General features: G+C 63.5%; 2 protein-coding genes across 2 annotated transcripts in view; one reads left to right on the forward strand and one right to left on the reverse strand.

Moving 5' to 3' along the window:
• PIK3R5 (phosphoinositide-3-kinase regulatory subunit 5) overlaps positions 1 to 6,117 on the reverse strand; it is a 41,012-nt gene extending 34,895 nt beyond the window's left edge. The window contains exon 1 of the mRNA XM_053960697.1: positions 6,037 to 6,117. The gene's annotated coding sequence lies outside the window, so the exon portion shown is untranslated. The remainder of the gene's footprint in view (positions 1 to 6,036) is intronic.
• Positions 6,118 to 19,701: 13,584 nt separating this feature from the next.
• The window catches only part of NTN1 (netrin 1), an 82,100-nt gene continuing 79,005 nt past the window's right edge, over positions 19,702 to 22,796 (forward strand). Inside the window, exon 1 of the mRNA XM_053960500.1 lies at positions 19,702 to 20,875. Coding sequence (XP_053816475.1) covers positions 19,852 to 20,875 — 1,024 coding nt within the window. The 5' untranslated portion in view covers positions 19,702 to 19,851. The remainder of the gene's footprint in view (positions 20,876 to 22,796) is intronic.

Below are 22,796 nucleotides of genomic sequence, written 5' to 3' on the forward strand. Positions count from 1 at the left end.
AAAGAGCCACGGCAGCATCCACAGCTCCTTGTGAGGGAGGACGAGGAGCCCAGAGCCTGAGCCCTTCCCAAAGCCCCTGTTCTCCTCTGGGAAGCTGCAGGCTCGGCCCTGGAGGCCATTCCCGTGTCCCAGGTGTCCCAGACCTGCAGAGGTGAAGGGGGACAGCAGCACAAAGGGAAGGTGCTGGCACTGGGGACGTCGGGGCAGTCCCACCACAGTGAGCCAGCTCCGAGCCCCTGGGCTGTCCGTGCCCGAGGGCAGGGCCCTGAGCTGGACCATCCTTTGGGCTGGCCTTGTACAGCCACAGCTACAGCCCTGCAGCCCAAAAATCCATGGAGAACACAAGGCAAGAGGGGCCCCCTTCTCCACGTGAAGAACCCGCCCATGACTCTCCGTCCCCTCTCCCCAGCTCAGACCTGGGTCTGAAGGTGCTGCCACAGCCACAAGCGACACCAAGAGCAACCCAGCCAGGCTGGCACAGCCCTGACCTCAGAGCAAGCTCCCAAATCCCCCCTGGCACCCACCACAGGAGCAGGGAGTTCAGCACAGGAGCTTCCAGCCCCCAGGTCCTCCCAGGACGGGCTGGAGCTTCCTGGCACAGGGGCTTTTCTCCCAAAAGGGGCAGAAAAAGGGTTCCTCCATCCCAGCCTTGCTCCTGGAGCTGAGCTCACAGTGACTGTGAACACCCCACTTCCAAAGGCTGCCCCCTTCAGCCTAAAGCACCTCCCTCATGGCGATGCCCTGCTTGGAGCCCACCTGGAGCAGGTGGGACAGCACTTAACTCTCACCTGGAGCAGGTGGAAAATTGTTTAACTCTCACCTGGAGCAGGTGGGACAGCACTTAACTCTCACCTGGAGCAGGTGGAAAATTGTTTAACTCTCACCTGGAGCAGGTGGAAAATTGTTTAACTCTCACCTGGAGCAGGTGGGACAGCATTTAATGCTCAACATCCCCCATCACTTCTAAACCCAGCACCGGGATCTGGCAGCTCAGGGCCATGGAGTTCCCAGGCTCTGGGCCATAAAAGTGGGTTTGCAACCATTCCTCCACAGCCCGGAGTTCCCGAAGGGAACAGCCCCCCTGGCATGGAGACCAGATCAGCCTGGGGACAATTCCCAGTTAATGAGCAGCCCCCGGGGAACATTAACCTTGCTGGCTTTGATTGCAACTCAGTTAATTGATCCAGGGAGGCCTCAGGCAGGATCCCCACAGCTGGATGAGGAGCAGCAGGGATCTCTCCCAGGCTGGAATTCCCTCATTCCCACTGCAAAGCCCCCACACCTGAGAGATGCTGTGACTCCCCCAGGCAGCTGCACACCCGCGTGTACCCGTTTAGGAGCTTTATCAACACAAAGACACCGAGAATGAAGAAACATTGGCGGAGTTTCACATGCACAGACGGCCAGAAACAATGAGAAAAGGGAAATGCCACCTGAAAGGATGGGAGCTTGTTTGCCGAGAAGCCTCTGGGCTGAGGGCTTAAATAGACACAGAGCGATGGGGGACGCAGCTGAAAGGGGAAGCGTTTCATCCTAATTTGAGACAACAAAGAATAGGCTTTTGTGGAAGGGATGAAAAACACTTCTGCAGGCCCAGAGCAACAGCACCTTTCCCAAAGCGTGCACGCAGCAGCCGTGCCCCGTCCACACAGCCCTGGAACCGGCAAACGCGGGAGCGAGAACACCGGGGGCGGCCACAGAAACCCTCCAGCACAGGGCACGATCACGGCAAATTCCCTCCCCCGGCAGCTGCACAGGGCAGTCACAAGATCGGGCTGAGCCGAGCCCTTCCTGCTCAGACACAGCAGCCACGAGCGCCGTGACCGGGGACGGTGCCCGTGTCCTGCATCCCCTGGCACCCCCTCACTTGGGCTGCTCCTGCCAGCTCTGCTCGCTTCGGCTTCAACCCGCCCCAAAACAAGCGCCAGCAGCGTTTTTGGAGCACCCAAGCTGCTCCCAGCCCAAGCACTGTGGGGATTTCGAGCAATGAAACAGCATTTGAGGGGAAGCCAAGGCCCAGTCCCATCTCGCTTACAAATGCAAACAGAGGCCCTGCGGCACCCGGAGTCACTGACAATTGTCACCGAGGGTTGTCACAGCGCCGCGGCAGCGCCCCACGCAGCCGGGGAGCGCTTTCCCATTCCCCTTCTCACTCGGCCAGCGGCTCACGCTCACATCTGCCGCTGAAACCACGCTCACATCTGCCGCTGAAACCACGCGCCGTGCTTTGCCCCGGCGGGCACAGGTGGGGAGGCAGCCCCGGGGCACCCCGAGGGTTCCAGCCCCGTTCCGGGAAGGAGCAGCCCAGGTGGGAGCGCTGAGCCGCAGCTGCCCCGGCAGGTCCGGCCTCCAGGCTCGGCTTTAGCAAGCCAGAGACTGAATCTGGGCGAGCTCTCAGGCGCTGCAGGTTCAACACAGCCGAAGTGAAACCAGCCCAGCCCCGGGCTCAAACCCCCCCAAGCTCCCGGAGCATGGCTCTGCTGCGGCTGCCCGGCCCCAGCTCCCGTCCAGCCGCACATCTGCCATCCCGGCCGGGCCTTCCCGCTGCGCCAGCCTCCGGGAGCCCATCAGCAGCAGCCTGAAGTTGCTTTATTTTTATTTTTTTTTTTTTTCCAGTGGCAGAGCTTGAAATCAGAGATGAAGAAGTCTGAAGGAGCTCCTGCCTGGCCTCTCATGTATTCCAGATGCACATGCTCCAATCGCCGCTTGCCAAACAGGATACGAGGCGCAAGGAAATAAAGCATTTTATCTTCAAGCTTTTCCAAGAGGGTGTTAGAAACAATGGGGAGGAAATACAAAATTAACACTAGAGAAGAGCAATTGGCAGTGCCCTTGCGAGGCTGTTCTTCATTACAAGGCTGCCTATTCAGCGGCTTTCATTAGGAAAATCACATCGCAGAGCCATTCCCAACAGTGTCCCTATTTCCTAATTAGGCTCCGCCAAAGAGCTGCATCTCTCAGTTCCCGCCCGGCGCACAATCACAACAATTACCATTTCATTGCACCCGGCCGCCGAAAACACCGCAATTAAAGCTTCTGAGGAGTCACACGGGCGCGTCAGCAGGGAGACGAGTTCTCACGTCGTGCTAATTGGCGGCCAAAGACGGATCAGAAGGACGGGGACGGCGGGGTTTGGTCTCCGTGCTGGGAAAGGCGCTCGGGAGCTGCGGCCGCTCCCCGGGCTCCCCCCCAGGAGGCCGCGGACGGGCTCGGTGCCAGCAGGGACCGGGGACAGGTCCTGTCCGCCCCTCCGGGCTGCGGCACGGGGAGATGCTCTCCGGGTCCTCGGGAATATCCCTGGACCGCATCCCCAAAGAGCCCCGACCCAACCCCGGGGGGCGCAGCCCTGGGTGGGTCGCAGATGTCGCCTGGAGCCGCCGGTGATGCCTTTGGATGGGTGGGGCCCTGTCCTCACACCGGGCACGAGAGACGGGACAAGGATGGGGAGTCCTGAGCCTCCGAGGGAAGTGGAGCAAAGGAGAGAGGAGGGAAAGAGCTGCAGCTGCAGAGCCGGGATTGCACCCACAGCTCCCGTGGGCAGTGACATTTCCAGCCCGAAGCAGCAAAGCACAGAGCTGCAATGCGGGCAGACCTGCCAGGCAGCAGTGCAATGCCCAGGGAGTTGGGGGCAGAGTTTCCATATAAACCTCATCCTCCCTCCCCATCCTCTCGCCTGGAAGTTCAAACCGCTGCTGGGAGCGGAGCTCAGACACAAAAGGAGCCTCTCACTGCTCAAAGGCACCTGGGGCACTCACCTGAGCACTTTCCCCTGACACCCTCAGGCACAATTTTCCCCTTGCAGAATAATAATGCAAAACTGGGCAGCCAGGAAAGAGAAGTTGAAACTACTCCAGGGTGAGCTGCAGCATGGCAGGGTCCCCATGCCTCGCTGGGCTGCTCCTGGTCCCCAGCAGAGGCAGAGCACCGATGCTGGCATCCCTCAGCCCCGGGGCTGCTGCAGCACGGGCAGCTCGCCCTGCCAGAGCAGCTCATCCTGCTGGAGCAGCCACTGCTCCTCTCTGCCAGCACTTCCCACTGCTCTCAGTTCTTCTTTCTCAGTACAAAACCCACATCTTCATTTTCACATTCAGCAAGAAGGCACTCGGGGCCACTTTTGGTTGGTTTCTGTCCCAGCTGGATGCCCTGATCGCCAAGGGGAGGAGGGAGAAGCCAGCGACAGCGTCCTGCAGCCCAGAGGTGTGGGGCTGCCCCTCACCCAACCAAGGCACAGCAAAACTCCACTTTCTCCCTCTGAAGAAGCACCTCCAGCGTGTCTCGTGCCCTTTCCTCTGCCCTGAGCAGGCTGCAGAACTGCGGGAGCAGGACAGGGGTGGCCACACAGGGCCAGGGAAGGCAGAGCACTGAGCTCACATCCCATCTCCCGCCGCAGCACACCTGGCTCTGCCCAGCTGCTTCCTTCGGAAAGCATCGCCCGAGCCCTCCGGCCTCACACAGCCCGAGGGCCAGAACCACGGCCACCACCACAGCCGGGCTCTGGCTCCTTATCTTCTCACCTTGCTGTCCTGGAGCTCTAATCTGAGCAGCACCCAGAGCTCCAAACCACTTTGCGACCAGGTTTCGGAAACACTTCACAACCCCATCCGAGTTTGTGCTTTGAACAAGAGAAAAAAAAAAACCAAACACCAAAGCAACAGACCTTTCTGACAGCCAGGAAAAGTAAAGCCTTGACATCCTGCATAATCCCTGGAGTTTGCAGCGGACCGAGATTTAGAAAATTGACCTAAATGGGAAAACAAAACAAATTGCAGCTGTTCAGCATCGGGGCGAGCAGCAGCAGCAGCACCAGCCTGCAGCTGCCTGAGCAGTTTCGCTGCCCCGGGAGCAGCAGTGCCCGAAACCAGCCCTCAGCAAAGCTAACGGCGCCGGTGACAGCAGCCAGGCTGTCACAAACACGAAAACAAAGGGCTGAAAGCTCTTTTCTCCCGCTTTCGTTAGTGATTTGAATCAGCAGAGCCTTTTTGTCCCTCCGGGCTCACACCTCCAAAGCAGCTCGATATCCTGCGGGGAAGGCCGGGCCGGGCACGCAGGGTGGCACTGGGAGGCCACAGGAGCACCCGATGGAAGATGCTCCTCGGCGGGCACAACAACCAGCGCGGGCTGCTGCAAGAGACAGCGCGGGCACAGCTCGGGGCTGGCGCGGCTCCAGCTCCCGGTGCTGGAGGGGTGACGCTGCTGAGCTTGTCACATCCCAACCCACATCCTGTTGCCAAAGCAGAGCCTTCCCTGGGGCTGCACCTCAGCCCCTCGGGCTGCGCAGACCCGGCCGAGGGAGCGACAGGCGACTTGTGACCTTTGGGTCCCTTCAGGGAAGGGCTCCTCTTGCAGCGGCCGGGGTGAGTCACTGCCAGCGGCCCTGCCAAAACTCCGGGCGGGGACCGGAGAGCCCCCGGCATTTCCCGGGGACCCCGCCACGGCACGGTGGTCCCCTGGGGCGGGCAGGGCCCCGCACCTGGCCCCGAGCAGCAGCTCCGTGGGGCCACGCGGAGGAAAACAAACACAGAGTCCCGAAATGAGTCACAACAGGCGGGCCGTCCCCACCCGCGGGGTGACACCGGCTCCTCCTGGCCGGGCACGGCCGGCCACGGGCTGCAAGGGCACCCAAGGGAGACGCGGGGCGGGGAGCCCCTTCCAAGGGTGCAAGAGAAGCCCCCACCCCGGGCAGTGACACCCCGCTGGGGGGTTTAAGAGGAAGCCCCCAGCTACACGCGACCCCCGCATGCCACCGGTTTCTGTCCCGCTCCTGTTACCCCATTTACAGCGAGCCCCGCAAACGGCACTGCCCCCTCCGGGCACGGCGGTGCCCAGTGCACCAACGCCCCAACCCACGGCTTTCACGGACACCCCGCGAACACGAGGGAGCTCTTCCTCCACGTGCACGGGTGTACGGAGCCACCCGTCTCAGTCACCCCGGGCTCGGTGCGTGCCCTGTCCCCCCCGTCGCGGTCACAGGGACACCCCGGGCTCGGTGCGTGCACGGTCCCCCCGTCCCGGTCCCGGTTCCCCCGGCTCTCCCACCTGCGGGGCGGCTGCCGCCGGGGCTCCGTGCCCATCCTCGGCCGGCCCCGCCGGGCTCTCGCCGGGCTCCGCTCCGCGCCGGGCGGCACCGGCGGCACCGGGGCGGGCGGGGCTGGCGGCGGGTCCGCCCCGCACATGTGCGCGGCCCGCCCCGCCCCGGCCGTGCCCCGGCACCTGCACCCCGCCCCCTGCTTCCTCCGCCCACCCAGCCCTCCGTCCTTCCCTCTCTCCCTCCATCCAGCCATCCCTCTGTTCCTGCCTCGCTGCCAGCACCCAGCCAATCATCCATGGATCCCCTCGTCCATCCATCCATGGACCCATCTGTCGTGGCACCACCACCACTTTCCCTTCCACCCTTCACTCTTCCATTCACCCACCCCTCCTTCTATCCCTTGCTCCTGCCATTCTGCCCCTCATCCATCCGTGCGTTCATCCGCCATCCTGCTATTCATCCATCTGCCCTTCCCTCCATCAATCTCTCCTTCTTCCCATCCATCCATCCATCCATCCATCCATCCATCCATCCATCCATCCCTCCCTCCATCCTTCATCCATCCTTCATCCATCCATCCATCATCCATCCCTCCATCCATCATCCATCCCTCCATCCTTCATCCATCCTTCATCCATCCATCATCCATCCATCCATCCATCCATCCATCATCCATCCATCCATCCATCCATCCATCCATCCATCATCCATCCATCATCCATCCATCCATCATCCATCCATCCATCCATCCATCCATCCATCCATCCATCCATCCATCCATCCATCCATCCCTCCCTCCATCCTTCATCCATCCTTCATCCATCCATCCATCATCCATCCCTCCATCCTTCATCCATCCTTCATCCATCCATCATCCATCCATCCATCCATCCATCCATCCATCCATCCATCCATCATCCATCCTTCATCCATCATCCATCCATCCATCCCTCCATCCATCCATCCATCCATCCATCCATCCATCCATCCATCCATCCATCCATCATCCATCCCTCCATCCTTCATCCATCCATCATCCATCCATCCCTCCACCCATCCACCTCTCCATTTCTCCCTCCCTCTCTCCGTTCCTCCCTCCTGTGTGTGAAGTTTTCCTCCCCTCCCTGCACTGCCCTGTGCCTCACCTTTGCAGGGCAGACCCTCAGCCCCTGCGTGCCAGTGCCAGGCTGGTGACAGCAGGCTGGGGACGTGCTGCTCTGGTGGCACCTGGGAATGGCCTTTTCCTGCTGCCCTCGTGGCTGCTCCAGGCCCATCCCAGCCTGGTTCCTGGCCCCACACCTGTCCCCTGCCCCCGCTGCGCTCGGCGCTCGTGGCCGGATCCCGCCCGGCCGGCGCCGAGGGCAGGAATCTGGGCGGGTTCCTCTGCGGATTCTGGTTTGTCAAAGAGAGTGACCGCTGCCACTGCTGCTCCGAGAGTCGAAACCTGCTCGGGGGCCAAAATAGCTGTGGGTTCGGCAGTGAAATTCCAGTGAATTTTAAAAAAAGCAAAGCCAGTCAGAGCCGAAATCCCCTTTCATTGGTGGCCCACGGAGACAAACGCCCGCTGTGCAAAGCACGTGGGACGAGAGCCCCGGGTCACCTGCGCCAGGTGAAACCCCCGTGGAGGGACATGGGCTCGGCCTCGGCCAGCTGAGCAGCCACCAGCAGTTCAGAAGAAATCCTGAGGCAGCAAAAATAGCGGGACAGGGAAGGTCAGGTGGCGATGTCGTGGTGCCACCGGCCCCAAGGCGCTGACCTGGGAAACAGCCGAGTGCTCAGGCAGAGCTTTGTGTCACAGCTCCTCTCGGCCGGAGCTCCTCACTGGATGCCAGCCTGGGATGCCAATCTGACCTGTGCCACCCCTCCTGCCCATTCCCACCTCCTCATTTCAGACCCAGCTTCTCAGGCAGATCCCTGAACTGGAGGAACTGGGAGGTGAGTGAAGGGCCAAAGCTGCAGAGGCCAAACTCCTCTGGCTGCTGGGGCTGCCGTGCGTCCCCTCCTGCCCCTTCCCTCCCCACCCCAGGCACTGGAGCTCCTTGTTTTGCTCCTGGGGGCCCGGGGCGGCCGAGGAAGTTACCAAACATGGGCTGGGGGGGCTCGCGGCGGCGGAAGGAAGCGGGGGAGGGCAGGGAGGGGCCGTGCCAGGGCTGCAGCGGTGACAAACAGCGCGTGGGGCCACCAGGCTGACACAGCCAGCTCGGGAAAAGGGCTCTGGAGCAGGGCCACCTCCAAGCGATGTCGAACACCAGCGTGTTCCTGGGAGCTCCCTGGAGCAGGGAGCTCTGTTCCTCCTTGTGGCTGGCTGGTCTGAGTTCAGGGGATCCCGGGGATGCCTGTGCCACACCAGGGTGACAGCAGGCAGCGGGAAGTGATCCCAGGTGGCTTTTGGGGTCACACAGAGAGCAGGAATGGCATCCCCAGTGTCTCCCACCCACGAGGGGAGGTAGCACTGAGTGTGGCAGTGGTGACACCCACGATGATGCCAAAATGTTGGAGCTCCAGCCAGAGCAGGCCATGGAGCACCGGCAGCTCCGGCACGTCCCAGTTTCTGCCCCAGGAGCTGCTGACCAGCCCCAGCAGGAGGAGGAAGCTGAGGCTGTGCTCTGATGAGCTCATTTAGACCTCTGGGTTCTCTGAAGTTGTCTTTGACCCCAGAGTCAGAGAATGGGTTGGGTTGGAAAGGACATTAAAGGTGATCTTGTCCCAAACCACCGGCAGGTGAAGGGACACCTTTAACTGGACAAGGTGCTCCAAGTGCCACCCAAACTGGCCTTGGACACCGAATTTCACCTTACACTGAAGTTCAGTTCATCACAGTCTCGTTCCCATTCCCATTCTCGCTCCACACCCAGACACACTCCCTGAAACAGCAACTCCAACCCAGCCCCACACTGGGAATCGAGCATTTCAGCCCCCCAAAAACACCATGAAGTCACCAGCTCTGCACTCAGACCAAGCTCTGCAGACTGCAGCCAGCACATCTCCCTGGGGTGCTGCCGCTGGTGCCCAGAGCAAGGGTTTCCAGCAGCTTTGGGATGGCTGACCCTGTCCTTACACAGCCCCCGAGGCTGTTGTGTGCTGCTGGGGCTGCACAGGCTCCAGGTGAGCTCGTTGCTTGCCTCTCCCTGAGTTCCCACAGGAATGGGGCGTCCCAGCCCCGGCAGAGCAGCTCTGCAGCCTCCCCCACCGCCCGTCCCTCGGAGGGAAGGGGAAGCAGCGTCACTGAAAAGGGAACCTTCTTGTCTCTGGTTTTCCCCACAACTTGTGTTTTTCATTTCTCAGTGCGCATTCAGAGGATCCTGACAGACTCTTCTGCAGCCCTTGAGAAATGAAACTGGGGCAGAGCCCTCGCTGCGGGCAGATCTGACACCAGACCTTCCCCTTCCACCTCCCATGGAGGAGGAGACAATATAACTTTACATGACCCAATCTGTTGGGGTGTCGGAGGTTTTCTGGCCAGTTCAGGGCTGGGAGGGCTCCAGAGCTGTCCCACTTTCGGCAGATGAGTCTGATCTGCCCTCATCTGGGGCTGCCGGCATTCCCAGCCCTTGGCTCAGCCCCGGCTCCGGGCGGCGCTCAGCGGACGCTGGAGCCCTCTCCTCACTGTTCAGAGCTCCCTGCCCTGACAGCACGTCCGGATCCCTGTCCGGATCCCTGTCCGGGACCAGGCGGAGCGCAGGCAGCCCCGGGAAGGGGCAGAGCGCTGGGAAGAGCCGGGCTGGGAGCGGCTTTCCCGTGGGCTGAGGTTTCCACCCTGTGTCCTGCCGGAGAACTGCACGGATGGAGCGGGTTCAGCATCCCCCAGGGGGGCAGCTGAGCCGGCCCTGTGCACCCAGCTGGGCAATGACGCCCTGGAAAACACTTGCCAGGGAGTGCTCTGCCTCTGGCAGCCCCCCTGGCTCAGCCCGGAGCAGGGGCGATGTGAGGGTGCTGAAATTCCGCGGGTCCCGTGCTATCTGTGGCTCTGGTGACCCTCAGCCCTCTGTCTCAGCCACCTCGGAGTCTCCAGAGCCGGCAGCACTTTCACTTCCCAAAGCAGCACAGCTCCTGGTGAGCTCCTCAGCAATCGAACCGGGCTTTGGGAGCTCGCTCTGGGCACTGCCAGCTCAGCTGTGCCCGCACCAGGACTCGCTCCAGCTCCTGACGGCACTGAATAAATCTGGGCAAGAAGGAATAAATCTGGGCAATCCCTGGAGCTGGGCTACCCCCCAGGCCTGGGGACAGCTGGACACGTCCCTGGGCAGCCACACAGCCAGAGGTGGAGGTGGCAGCACTCCGGGGCTGTGAGGCCAGAGCAGCTGCAGTTTGTTCTCCTTCCCCAGGGCACAGCCCTGCCACCCAGCACAGCCACGGGGGCACCGAGGCAGCACCGCCCAGCCCTGTCCCACCCCCTCACTGCCACTGCCCCTCCACTTCTGGGTGCACATTTTATAATGGCCAAGGTGTAAATCGGGTGTAAATCTGAAAATCTGAGTAGAAACAAGAGTCCTGCACCCCTCGGGAGCTGCGCTCTGCCTTCCCAAGTGCAGGGGCTGAAATACTTCAGCAAGGGACATCCCAGAGGAGCAAGGGACAGCCAAGATCCTCAGCTGGGACACCTGGGGCTGTTCCTGTCTGGGAACAGCCTGGGGCTCTTCCCAGCGCTCTGCCCCTTCCCGGGGCTGCCTGCGCTCCGCCTGGTCCCGGGAACCTCTCGGGAGGTTTTGCTCCCAAATGAGGCTGCAGCAGGAGAGGGCCAGGTCAGAAAAACAAGGACGGGGATCCCGTCCCCTTCCAGCCCCCTGAGGGGTCCCTCCCTCCGGACACGGCCCATCCCCAGTCCCCATGCTGGGCTCGGCGCTGCGACCCCAGCAGATGGCAGCAGGGCCTCAGGGTGAGCTCCTATGGATCGGTTCTTTCCGCCAATTTCCTTTTTCCCCGGCTTGCTTTGAGTGATCACCCCGTGCAAATCCACTGCAGGTGCACCCTGGGACAAGCTGGGCTGGGAAAGGGACATTTGCCCTGCTCCTTACCCTGGTGACAAACTCGGCGTCCTCTGCAGGCACCCCAGTGCTGTGTCCACACCAGTCATGGGGAGAAAATGGGCTTTGTGGACAGGGTTCAAGTGGGAAAAGTGGGACAAAGATCTCACCCAAGCCAAGCAAAAGAGGATGGAAGCAGGACAGAGCCGGGCTGGAGCAGCCCGTCCCCAACCCTCCTTTGGGGGCAGCAGGGCGGGCAGGACACGGGGAGGTGCCCAGGTGGGCACAGGTGGTCCTGAGTGAGACCCGCAGCCACCCCTGGCTGAAGTTCGGAGCTGCCTTTCCTGCCGCGGACGGCGAAGCGCTTTACCAAGGGTGCGAGCATCACTCCCTGCTCAATGTCCGGGGAAACTGAGGCTGGCCCGGAGCGGTCCATCCGCCTTCTCCCACCACCGCCGCCATCCCCGCCCCTTCGTGCCTCCCATGCGCTCTCCTCGGGCACTGCGGGGCTCGGGCACGCCGGGATCGCCTTCCAGGCAGGCGACGGTGCCGCCGAGCAGCAGCGAGGAATTCGGCTGGCAAACAAGCGCTGCCCGGCTGCTCCAGCCCCGCCAGCAGCCGCGGGGCCGGGCCGGGGCCCGCCGGGGGTCCCGGCTGGGTCGGGACGGTTCGGACCCCCCCAAGCACGCAGGGGATGGTGCGCAGGGAGGGCCGTGCCGGGGTTTTTGGGCTCTGCTGGCTCAGATCCACCCGTGCCCCCCGGCCTGGCACGGGCACCACGCCGGTTAATGGCACTGGTGACGGCTGGAAGGACGGACCCAGCGCCGAGGTAAAGCCGCGGAGCTCAGCCCGGCACTGCACGAAGGCAGCCCTGGCACGGGGCGGGATGAGGGCTCTGTGTCCCGAGAGGGGGCACGGGAAGGTTCCCGTGCCCCCATCCCCAAAGCCCCGGCCGGAGCCGCTCCCGCCGCCTCTCCCCAAGCCCTCCTTTAGAGGGTTAGAGCCACTCGAGGGCCACTTCATCCCCGCCTAATACATTCTTAATTATAATTAGGTTAGGATGGCTGCCAAAAGGAGCCCGAACGCTGCGGAGCGCCCTGGGGAAGGTCCTGGAAAGATGGCAGGGCTCTGCTCAGGGCTGGGCCAGGGCTCGCTCCCAGCACCCCTGATTTTGGGCTGCCAGGAAGGCCCCAGCACTCGCCGTGCCCTGTCTGATGGCCAGAGGACACTTCCCTTAAGGAAGATGCAAACCCAAAGCCGGCATGGGGCTGTGCATGACCCCTTTGCCCTGCCCCAGCTCTGCTGGCTCAAGCCCTACAAATCCCCCACTCCTTCCCTCAGGAAACGGGATGCTTTATGGAATACATTTCTTTTTATTACTTCTAAACAAAGAAAGCAGCAAAACGCCCCCTTCATCTGCAATGTTGACACAGAGCCTGCCCCGGGACTGCCCCAGCTGCAGTCGGGTCCCACCAGCCCGCTTGTCACTGCAGAGGGAATGCTGGAGAAGAGTTAATTATCTGGCAAAGGGAGGTACCGAGAGCTGGCAGTCCAGAGGCTCTAGAGATCCGTGTTTCAATAATCCTGCTCCTTAGGTAGCTGAAATCCACCCAGCCCTGCCTGCCCTGGCCCCAGCCTCTGCCACACTCCCTCCCTCTCCCCTGGAAGCCCAGCCCAGGTTCCACCTTTACCTTACACCAGCTTAAGGAGATCGAATTCCTTTTCACAGGGGAGGAACATTCCCGCTAAGATCAGGGTCTCAGCTCCACGACCTTCCACAGGTCCCGTATAAAACTGTGTTTGAGACAGAAAATCTCTGCACGGGCCAGTTTCTTATGCCAGAGCCAAAAAACTCCTACATGGAGTGACACCAGTAGTGTTCACTGTGCCCAGAAACAATTCTGAAATGTAGGTGAGGAACAGTCTCTGCTCCTTTAATTATTTTAAGGGATTAGTTGCTATTTTAAAGGGCCGCGGCGCACTGCTCACCGCACTGTCCCTGCCCTTGGCACCGCTGGGGTGCCCTGTCCTGCTGATCTCCCTTTGCCCGGGACCTCTGGCCCTCTCCAGCTGCATTCCCTCAGCACCACAACCCCCGCGCTGGAGCTGCTGCTCACACTTGGCTGGAGCAGCTCAAGGCCCTGGGTGAAAGGATGGATTTTCTCTGAGTAGCACCGGGCTCGGATCGGGAGGGAAAGGCTTCGTTCGCTGTTACCCGCCCCCGGCAGGGCCCAGGTGTGGATGGCTCTCAATCAAGGCTGGTTTTCCCCCAGAGGAGCAGCTCACGGTGCCCAGCACTCCCGAGCTGCTGTCCGGCAGTGCCAGGGGGAGTGAAGGGGCAGCCGGAGTGGGGACATCAAACTCGTGGGCAAGGTGTGGGGTCAGAGCTGGGCGCTTTGGGACAGGGATGCTCAGAGTCCCCAAACGCCTTCATGGCACCTGGGCTGGGTGGTCTCTTGGGTCTTGGTGGTGGGGATTTGTGAATTGCTCTGGTACCCCTCTGTCAGGCAGACCCACAAATATGCATATCAAGGGAAAAGTCCTAAAGAGTGGAGCAGGAAGCCCTGTGCAACGGGTGGAGTTGCTTCGGCTCCCCTGAGATCCAGGTGGGTGCTTTGATAATCAAAAATAAGATCTGCAGAGTGGCACCAAAACCTCAAGTGAAGTCTCTCTGAATTAAACATTTCACTGAATAAACTGAATGTCCCCATCCCCTCCTCTCCACACAGATCCCCAGCAAAAATTTATGCAGAAATCTGCCTCCTCCAAACCTGTTTCCTTCACCCCACATCTCCCACGCCTCAGCCTGGCAGCAGGGTCCTGCAGATCCCTGAAATCGGGGCTACAGAAACACGCAGGGATATTCCCTCCATCGGTGCAGGGGCTCCTCCAGGCCTCCATCAGTTCAGTGCAGGGACGTTTCTCCAGCCGTGCCGGGGCATTGCCACTGGCTGAGCTCCCCAGTCGGGTATTTCCTTCCCCTGGAGCTCAGGACATTGTTGTGAGGTCACCAAGTGCCTCTTCTCCCATCCCTGTAATGCTCAGAAAAGAAATTTGGACTTGGAAAGAGCTTCCAGATGTAGGGTAGTGCTGTTTGGGGCACAGGAGGAGCTGGGGTCTGGAGGGTCTCTTCTGTTCCTGGACCCTTTTTTCCCTGGATGAGCCCCTGGCAGCGTTTCCCAGCCTAAGCTGCCTGGTTTGTGTCGTGCTCCATCTGCACCCATGCAAACTGAGCCGTTGTTTCTGTAGGGAAGCACACAAATAAATCAAAGGGCTTGACAGCGTTGCCACCCAGGAGCGCCCCTGTTTTCCTGGGAATATCTGGGACCCGCAGTGCTGCAGCGGCTGAATCCACCTGCGAGCTCCCGGGAGTGCCTGAGCCGCTCTGGGCGAGTCTGGCTCCTGCTCGGGCCAGCCGGGAGCTCTCCTGGCTGCTGGGTGACGCGCAGCTCTGCTGCAAATAAATCAAATATTACTCACTGAGCTTCCCAGCCTGCCTGCCCTAAAGAAAACATTTTGCAAGAGGAAATATAGTATTCCGGAGGCTTATCTCACTTGGTGGCAATTGTGGGTGTATAATTGAAAACCGAGTTGATCATTAGAGGTTCACAGAGATGCTGAATAGCCCAGTGTTCAGTGGTCTCTGCCAGCCACGGCCAATTTACATTAAAGGCTTGATTCCTTCTCCAGCCCACTTCTCAGCCCCTGGGAAATCTCCTCGGTGCTTATTCCTCGTTTGCAAGGACTGTCTAGTGCGAGGGAAAGTCTTGCCTGGCTCTGCTGTCGCTGCTGCCCAGGCTGAGGCGGGATGTCCCTCACTGACCGTGGGCAGGGGATTCAGCATCAGCCCCAAAACTGTCCAACACTGAGAGTCAGGCTTGACTCGCCGTTCCCTAAACGGTTACTTTTTAATGTAAAATTCCTTCCATTCTTTTTTTTTTTTTTTTTTTTTTTTCCTATGAATGAGAGGAGACAGAGGTGTGGTCTCCCGGGAACTGAAGAGAAAACTGGATTAGGGGCCAAGGAGCTACAAAGCGATCGGGGAAATTACACTTGTTTGGGAGCAAAGCGTAAATATTAGAGCGACAATAATAACAATAACTGCCTGCCGGGAGCCACAGAGCTTTAGGGTGGAGGATTAAATGTCATGTGCAAATGTTGTCATCTGTGCTGGCAGAGAGACATCAGTCCGGGAAGAGCCGGCCGTGCCTTCTTCCCTAATTCCCTTGGAACCGGTCTTTCTCCCCTTTCTCCGCGGTGTCTCTATGACCCTCCAAGCCAAGCAACGCGATCCAAGTTATGGATCAGCATCCCTGCACAATCCCTCGCCCTCCCCCTTCTCTCTCTCATGGCAAAGAAGCGACCGCTGATCATTTTCGCACCCCCGAGCAGGCCCTTCGGAGCTGCGGGAATTCGGGAATGCCCCGGGCTCGCTCCGCGGCGGCTCAGCTGCCGATAAATCTCTGCAAACGGGTTGGGGACAGCGGGGCTGCTCCTCCCTGCGCTGCGGGACCGGAGAATCCCCGTGACGGGGAGCGGGGAGGTGGCGGGGAGTGCCGGAGGGGCCGCCGGACCCGTGAGCGGCACAAGCGGCCTCGGCTGCGGCCGCGGCCCCGGTTCAGCCCCGCGCGGAGCCCCGCGCTGCCCGGCGGCCCCGCCGGAGGTGAGGGATGCGGCAGCGGCGGGGTCGTGCCGGAGCCGGGCCAGGGCAACCGGAGCGGGACCCGCGGCCTCTCCTCGGTCGCTCCGCCCGGCTCCGGCCGCCGCTGCCCCCGCGCCTGCGGAGCGAAGTTTGGGGGGTTTGAGGCGAGCAGCCCGGGCCGCCCGCCGTGCCCGTGTTTAAAAGATCGCGGAGATATTTTCACACCTCAAACCGCCGCCCCCCTCTCCCCTCCAGCCCCCATCGCCTTGATTTAGCCCTTGGTAATTAATTTGGCATTTCAGAATAGCTACTGGGCTGGATAATGGCCTCATTCATCTCCCCAGCCTAATCTGAACAGAATCTGGAAGAAAAGCTTTCAGAAAGACAGAAACTGCCATTCGGCAACTGCTCAAAAGAACTGTCACTCCAGGGGAATAAATCGCTCCTGATTATTTCAACCCGGGTCTTCTCTGCTTTTCCAGCCGCTCCCGGTCCCGCCGGGGAACGGCCCCCCGAGAGCCGAGGAGGAGAAGAGCCGCTCGGGCTTTCCCCCTCCCTTCTCCAAGCCCGAGCGGTGCAGGGGGAGGTGGGCGAGGAGCAGCGCATTGTTCCCGGGGAGGAGGACGAGCTCCGGCACCCGAAGCCATTTGACTTTTAAAACAGGCTCCGAGCGCCGGGGCCGCCTTTCCCGCTGTCCCCGGTGCGGCTGAAATCAAGCCCTTCCCGGTTCTCCGTCCCCGGGGCTTCTCCCGGGCCAAACGCGGGGGAGCGGGGACGCTCCGCTCTGCCCCGGCCGCGCCCCGCCGCCCTCAGCCCCTGGGCCCGCCCGTGCGGCCGGCCGCGCTCCCGGGCAGGGACCGGGGGACCGGAGATGAAGCTCCGGTGTGGTCCCAGTGGTGTTTCGTTCCCGGTGTAGGCACCGGAGATGAAGCTCCGGTGTGGTCCCAGCCGTGCTTCGTTCCCGGTGCAGATACCAGAGATGCTCGGTGCTGGTCCCAGCAGTGTTCCGTTCCCGGTGTACCGGAGATGCTCGGTGCTGGTCCCAGCAGTGTTCCGGCCCCGGCACTGGTACCAGCGAGGCTCCGGCCCCGGCGCTGGTACCGGAGATGTTTCGGCACCTCACCGGGGCTGACTTCGGCGAGGATCCGTCCCCTCCCGAGGCAGGACAGGGCCGGGGCTGGCTGGTGCTTCTCGACAGGAAAATCAAATTGGAGGTGGGGGGCGATCCGTGGAGGGCACGGCCTGGTTCCCCGAGCATCCCCCGTTCCATCCTCCCGGGACGGCCCCAGGCCCCTGCCCGGAAGGGCCCGGCAGACTCGGGCCCGGGCCCGGCGAGCTGCGCCTCGGTCCCCGCGGAGCTGCTTACATGCATTTAATAGCTCGAGGGCGAGGTAATTAGAGGAGAAAGCCTCAGTAAATCACGTTAATGACCGCAAGAGCCATTAAAAACCCAGGGGTTGTGAAACACCGAATAAACCCAGCAAGAAGGGCAGGAGGGAGGCGAGTGCCGCAGCCCCGGGAGCGCCGGCGGGCAGCGCGGAGCCCCGCGCTCGGCAGCGCAGGGAGGCTGTTAAATTAACACCCTGCTAATGAGATTAGGCAGCACCTCGGCTTTGCGGGGGAGTTCCGCGGGGGTCAACTTTCCTTACATTCACCCCAGTTTTTGCTGTGAGGCTGTGAAGGCCCGTGCGGGATTTGAGGGGCCGCCAGGCGACCTTTAGAAACCCTCACGGATTCTAAAGAAATGCTGACATTTCAGCCCTGCCCTACGCCCTGGTGGCATTCCCGGGCCGCGGTCGGGCCGGCGAGAGAGGGTCCGGGAGCGTCCGGAGCACCCGGAGCCAAACCCGCATCTTTCCCCGGCAGCGGCACCTGCTGCGCCCCGAGCGGGCCCCGCGAGTCCCTCCCGGCACAGGAGCCGTCCCCTGTCCCTGTCCCTCCGCCTCCCCGGCACGGTCCGGGCACGGGCGGACAGGGAACCCGCGGCGGCAGCTGGTCCCGGGCACGCGTGGCCGAAGGAAAAAGCCTCGGGCGAGTAAAGCGGGGAATCACAAACGCCGAGTGGAGATGCTGATGGCGGGCACCTGCAGGGGTCTGTGGGCCCGAACTTGGGGCTCCGGGCTGGGCGTTCCCATCCCTGGGGAGAGCCCGCGCGGCCGGCGATGTCCCGGGGCTTCCCGCAGCCCCTGTCCCGGCCTGGCCCCCGCGGTCCGGGACAGCTTAGTCTAAATTACCCCGCTCCCTCCTTGAGGTGCCCTCCCAGAGCTGGATGGGAGCGCACATCCCCATCCCAATTCTGAAAACAGGGCCGCGATTCAGGAGTGGGGTTAAAACTTTCCCCGGGGCTGGGGGATGCCGGGACTCTCCGTGAGTGTCCCGGACTGCGGCCGAGTCCCTGGAGGGCTCGGTGGGACCAGAGGGACCGGACCTCCCCCAGCCCCAGGCCGGCCGCACCAGCATCCGCACACTCCTCCTCCTCTTCCCCCGGCGATGGAGGGCGCCGGGAGCGGGACGGAGGGGCCGTTTCCCGGGGAAGAGTTAACAAATCCCGGGAGCGGCGGGGCTGGGGGGGCGGCCGGGGGCGGGGGGGTCCGGGGGGAGCGATGGGGGCAGGGAGGCTGCGGAGCCCCGCTGCCCTGCAGGGAAGGCGGTTGCATTGCCAAAGACGCCCCGCTGGGCTAGCAGGCCCGGGAGCAGATTAATCAGGCACTAATTCAATTTACAACAACCACTTTTATTCAGCTCGGTGGCAAGGAATTCAAAGCGGGGAGAGGGGCGGGCGGAGAGGAGGGGGCGGAGGCCGGCCGGGGCTCGCCGCTGCCCGGGCAGCCCCCGTCCCCTCGGGCCGCCCCGCCGAGGCTCTCCGGGGAGGGGACCGCGCCGCCGTGCCAGGGCCCGGCCGCTTGAGTGACACGGCGTGGGCAGCGCTCCGAGAGAGGGCACCTCCGTTGGAAAAATAAAAGTGCCCTTTTAATCAAAAGAGGGAGGGAAGGGGGGCGAGCAGGGCGGCCGGGAGCCGAGGCAGGGAAACTCCGCTCCCGCCCGGGACCGTCTCTCCGGCGCGTCGGTACCGTCCCCCCGGGCTGTCCCCGGCCGGGATCGCAGCGGGAAGAGCGGAGCCCGAGTGGGTGCGTCGGAGGCGGCCCCTCGGCACCGGGGGTCCGCCGGTGGGTGGGAAGGGGAGAGCGGGGCTGGGCCACGGCCCGGTGCGGGACAAGTGCCGCCCTTTAACCCCTTCCTCGCCTTAACGGGAGAGCCGACAAACTGCAGAGCGAGGTGGGGGGCGAGCAGCCCCCTGTGCCCGGTCTGTCCCGGGGCTGTGATAGAGAGACTGCCCCTCTTCCCCGAGATCAGCCCCCTAAAACCACCTGCCGAATGTCGCCAGGCCCAGCAGTTCCCGTGCTGTGTTTTCCCCCCGTTAAACTTCCCCGGGTTTCCTGTCCCAGGGCCGTGGCCTGCGGGAGCCCACTCGGGCCGGTGTCCCTTCCGATCCAGCCGAGGGGCCAGTCCCTGTCTGGCCCGGTGGACAGGCGAGGCCAGCAGGGACCAGGTGGGAGATGGCCCCGTCCTGTTCCCCCCGGCGTCCCCACAGGTGGGCGTGGGGCTCCTCCCGGCCGCTTCCCCCCCTTCCCGCTCCACGCCCACGGAGCATCCCCAGCTGCGGGGTGCAGGGCCCCGGCTCCCCCAGCCCCGTCGGGGGCACAGGGGCGCGGGGGGAGGACAAGGGCCCTCGCCCGGCTCCTCGGGGCGGCTCGGGAGCCCCGCGGCGGAGCTGGCGGCCCATCACCGCCGTGTCGAGGCGGGCTCCGTCCCACTCCCATCCCCCCCCCGCCCTCCCCGAGGCCTGTGCGCGTCTCTGGCTGAGCCGCCAGTGGATGTCGTTGTTCTGTTCCTTGAGCGCGATGTCACTCCTTTAGCATGACCTCAAACGCGGCGGGGGCTGGGACCGCCAGTCATTCTCCGTGCGAGGGCCGGGGCGGGAGGCAGGCGGGACCCAGCCCCGCCGCCAGCCCCACTTTTGTGGTGCCGCCGCCGTCGCGGTCTCCCCTTTCTCCGCGGGGCTGGCCGCGGGGCGGGCGATGCTCCGGGCTCCCTGAGCCGCCGCACCGCGTCCCCGGCCGAGGTGCCCCGCGGAGCGGCGCGGTCGAGCGGCGGCTCCCCGGTCTGCCCCGTGTCCCCCTCCCCGCTGTCCCCACGCCGCGCGGAGGTCGCGCAGGATGCCGCGGAGGGGAGCGGAGGCGCCGCTGGCCCTGCTGCTGGCGGCGGCGTGGCTGGCGCAGCCCCTGCGCGGCGGCTACCACGGCGTGAACATGTTCGCCGTGCAGACCGCCCAGCCCGACCCCTGCTACGACGAGCACGGGCTGCCCCGCCGCTGCATCCCCGACTTCGTCAACTCGGCCTTCGGGAAGGAGGTGAAGGTGTCCAGCACCTGCGGGAAGCCGCCGTCGCGGTACTGCGTGGTGACGGAGAAGGGCGAGGAGCAGGTCCGCACCTGCCACCTCTGCAACGCCTCCGACCCCAAGCGCGCCCACCCGCCCTCCTTCCTCACCGACCTCAACAACCCGCACAACCTGACCTGCTGGCAGTCCGACAGCTACGTCCAGTATCCCCACAACGTCACCCTCACCCTGTCCCTCGGCAAGAAATTCGAGGTGACCTACGTCAGCCTGCAGTTCTGCTCGCCGCGCCCCGAGTCCATGGCCATCCACAAGTCCATGGACTACGGCAAGACCTGGGTGCCTTTCCAGTTCTACTCCACGCAGTGCCGCAAGATGTACAACAAGCCGAGCCGCGCCGCCATCACGAAGCAGAACGAGCAGGAGGCGGTGTGCACCGACTCGCACACCGACGTGCGGCCCCTCTCCGGCGGCCTCATCGCCTTCAGCACCCTGGACGGCCGCCCCACCGCCCACGACTTCGACAACTCGCCCGTGCTGCAGGACTGGGTGACGGCCACCGACATCAGGGTGACCTTCAGCCGCCTGCACACCTTCGGCGACGAGAGCGAGGACGACTCCGAGCTGGCCCGCGACTCCTACTTCTACGCCGTGTCCGACCTGCAGGTCGGCGGGCGCTGCAAGTGCAACGGGCACGCGTCGCGCTGCGTCCGGGACCGCGACGACAGCTTGGTGTGCGACTGCAAGCACAACACGGCCGGCCCCGAGTGCGACCGCTGCAAGCCCTTCCACTACGACCGGCCCTGGCAGCGAGCGACGGCCCGGGAGGCCAACGAGTGCGTGGGTGAGTCCCGGCCGCGGGCGCGGACACTCCGCCACGGGCGGGAGGAGGACGGGGACGGGGCGCGGAGGTCCCCGGAGGGGAGGTAGAGGGAGGGCAGAGCGAAGGAGCCGCCGGGGGACGGCAGCGAAAGGCACGGGGACATCCAGGGACACGCCGAGCAGCGCGGGGACAACCAGGGACACGGGGAGCCGTTCGGGGACACGCAGGGACACGGAGAACGGGATAGGAGGAGGACACTGAGGTACCGGAGAGCGTAGGGATGAGGACGGGACACCGAGGGACCTCGGAGCGCGGAGCAGGGATGTGAAGGCACTCGGGAGCGCAGGGGATGGGACGCTGAGGCGCCCGGCAGCTCAAGGCAGGGGACACTGAGGTACTCGGGAGCCTGCTGGTGACAACACCGAGGGACCTCCAGGTGCAAAACGGCGGGCACGGGGAGCCTGGGACCACCGGGCAGGGCACAGGAATTTGGGGCAGGGGATACCGAGAGCCGGAGGGGATATCGAGAGCCGTGGGGCGTGGGACGGGGAGACTGGAGGCACCCGGCGGCGCAGGACGGGGTTAGCGGGGGACTCCGATGGGCAGAGCAACGGGAAGCTCGGAAACGCGAGGCAGGAAAAACCAAGGCGCCCGGGAGAGGGGATAAGGGGCATTCAGGATTCCGGGAAAACGCCGGTCGTGTCCGCAGGAGCGCGGAGGGCCCTGGCTGGCCGGGCAGGGTCTCCCGTCCCGGCCGGGGGCCCCGCAGCCCGGCTCCGGTCCGGGGATCCCGGAGCTCGCCAGCAGTCCCGCTCTCTTCCCCGGGACACGGGCTCAGAGCCGCCGCCAAGCCCGAGCGGCGCCGCGTCCGGGCGGGACGGGGACCGGGACGGGGACGGGCTCTGGCCCTTTCCGGAGAGGGAAGGCGGCCGGGAGCAGGGCAGGGAAGCCCGGCAAAGCCTGCAGCTCCCGTCCCTGCATCCTCGGGAGGTGCGGGCGGCCCTGGGAGGCGGCGGCGGGGACTTGAAGGAGCCCCAGGGCCAAATGAGAACCGGGCAGCAGCCGGTTCGTTCCGTCTCGAGCGAGAAACACGCGCCGTGCTGGCTGTCCCGGGCGGAGACAGAGTGTCCCTCGCCTCTGCCGAGGTGGACAAGGGTTAAAGGTTCGGGCAGTTCTTCCCCGTGAACGTTCCCTCCGATATTCCAGCCCCGCTTCCCAGCGGGATCCCCGCGCGCTGCCGCTCCTCTCCTCGCGGTTTAGGGGGCCGGTGCTCAGCCGTGTGCCCGTGGGGACCCGGCCCCGGGTTGGGATGCCCCGGACTGGGCTCCGCTCCCGGCTCCAGGACCCCCCGGCCCCGCGGAGCGCAGCCCCGGCCCCGCCGCCCGCCGCCGCCGCCGCCTTGTTTACACGGAAAACACGGCCCCGTCTTCCAAAATATTTGCAGCTCCGACTATAGGAAAAAACCCTCGCCGAGCGGCCGGGGTTGGCCGCCTTTTTTTTTTTTTTTTTTTTTTTTTTTTCCTTTTATTTTGTTTTCTTTCCCTTCTTTTCATTTTTTTATTTTTTTTTTTCCCCAAATCACAATCAGATGTGTGCCTTGCAGAGAGCGCAATTTCTTCGCCGGCGTCTTCACCAGGGAGGCACGGCCAAGCCGGGGTATCTGGCGGGGAGAGGGGCCCGGTGGCACCGGGGCACACGCGGTGGCGGCTCCGGGGGCGGGCGCGGGGTCCCGGCAGCCTCGGGGCGATGCTCGGCCCCGCCGCGGAGCCCCCGCTGCCCCGGGCTGCGGATCCCGTCGGGACGGGGAAAGCGGCCGGGAGATGCCGCGTCCCGAGGGAGAGCGGCGGGTGCCCCGAGGCTGCCGGGCTCAGCTCCGGGTTTGCTTTTCCGCCGTCCCGCGGGTCCCGCTGCCCGGCAGCGCTCGGGGACGGAGCTCCGCGTC

The sequence above is a fragment of the Vidua chalybeata genome, chromosome 19 (assembly GCF_026979565.1).
Source record: "Vidua chalybeata isolate OUT-0048 chromosome 19, bVidCha1 merged haplotype, whole genome shotgun sequence".
Taxonomy (NCBI): domain Eukaryota; kingdom Metazoa; phylum Chordata; class Aves; order Passeriformes; family Viduidae; genus Vidua; species Vidua chalybeata.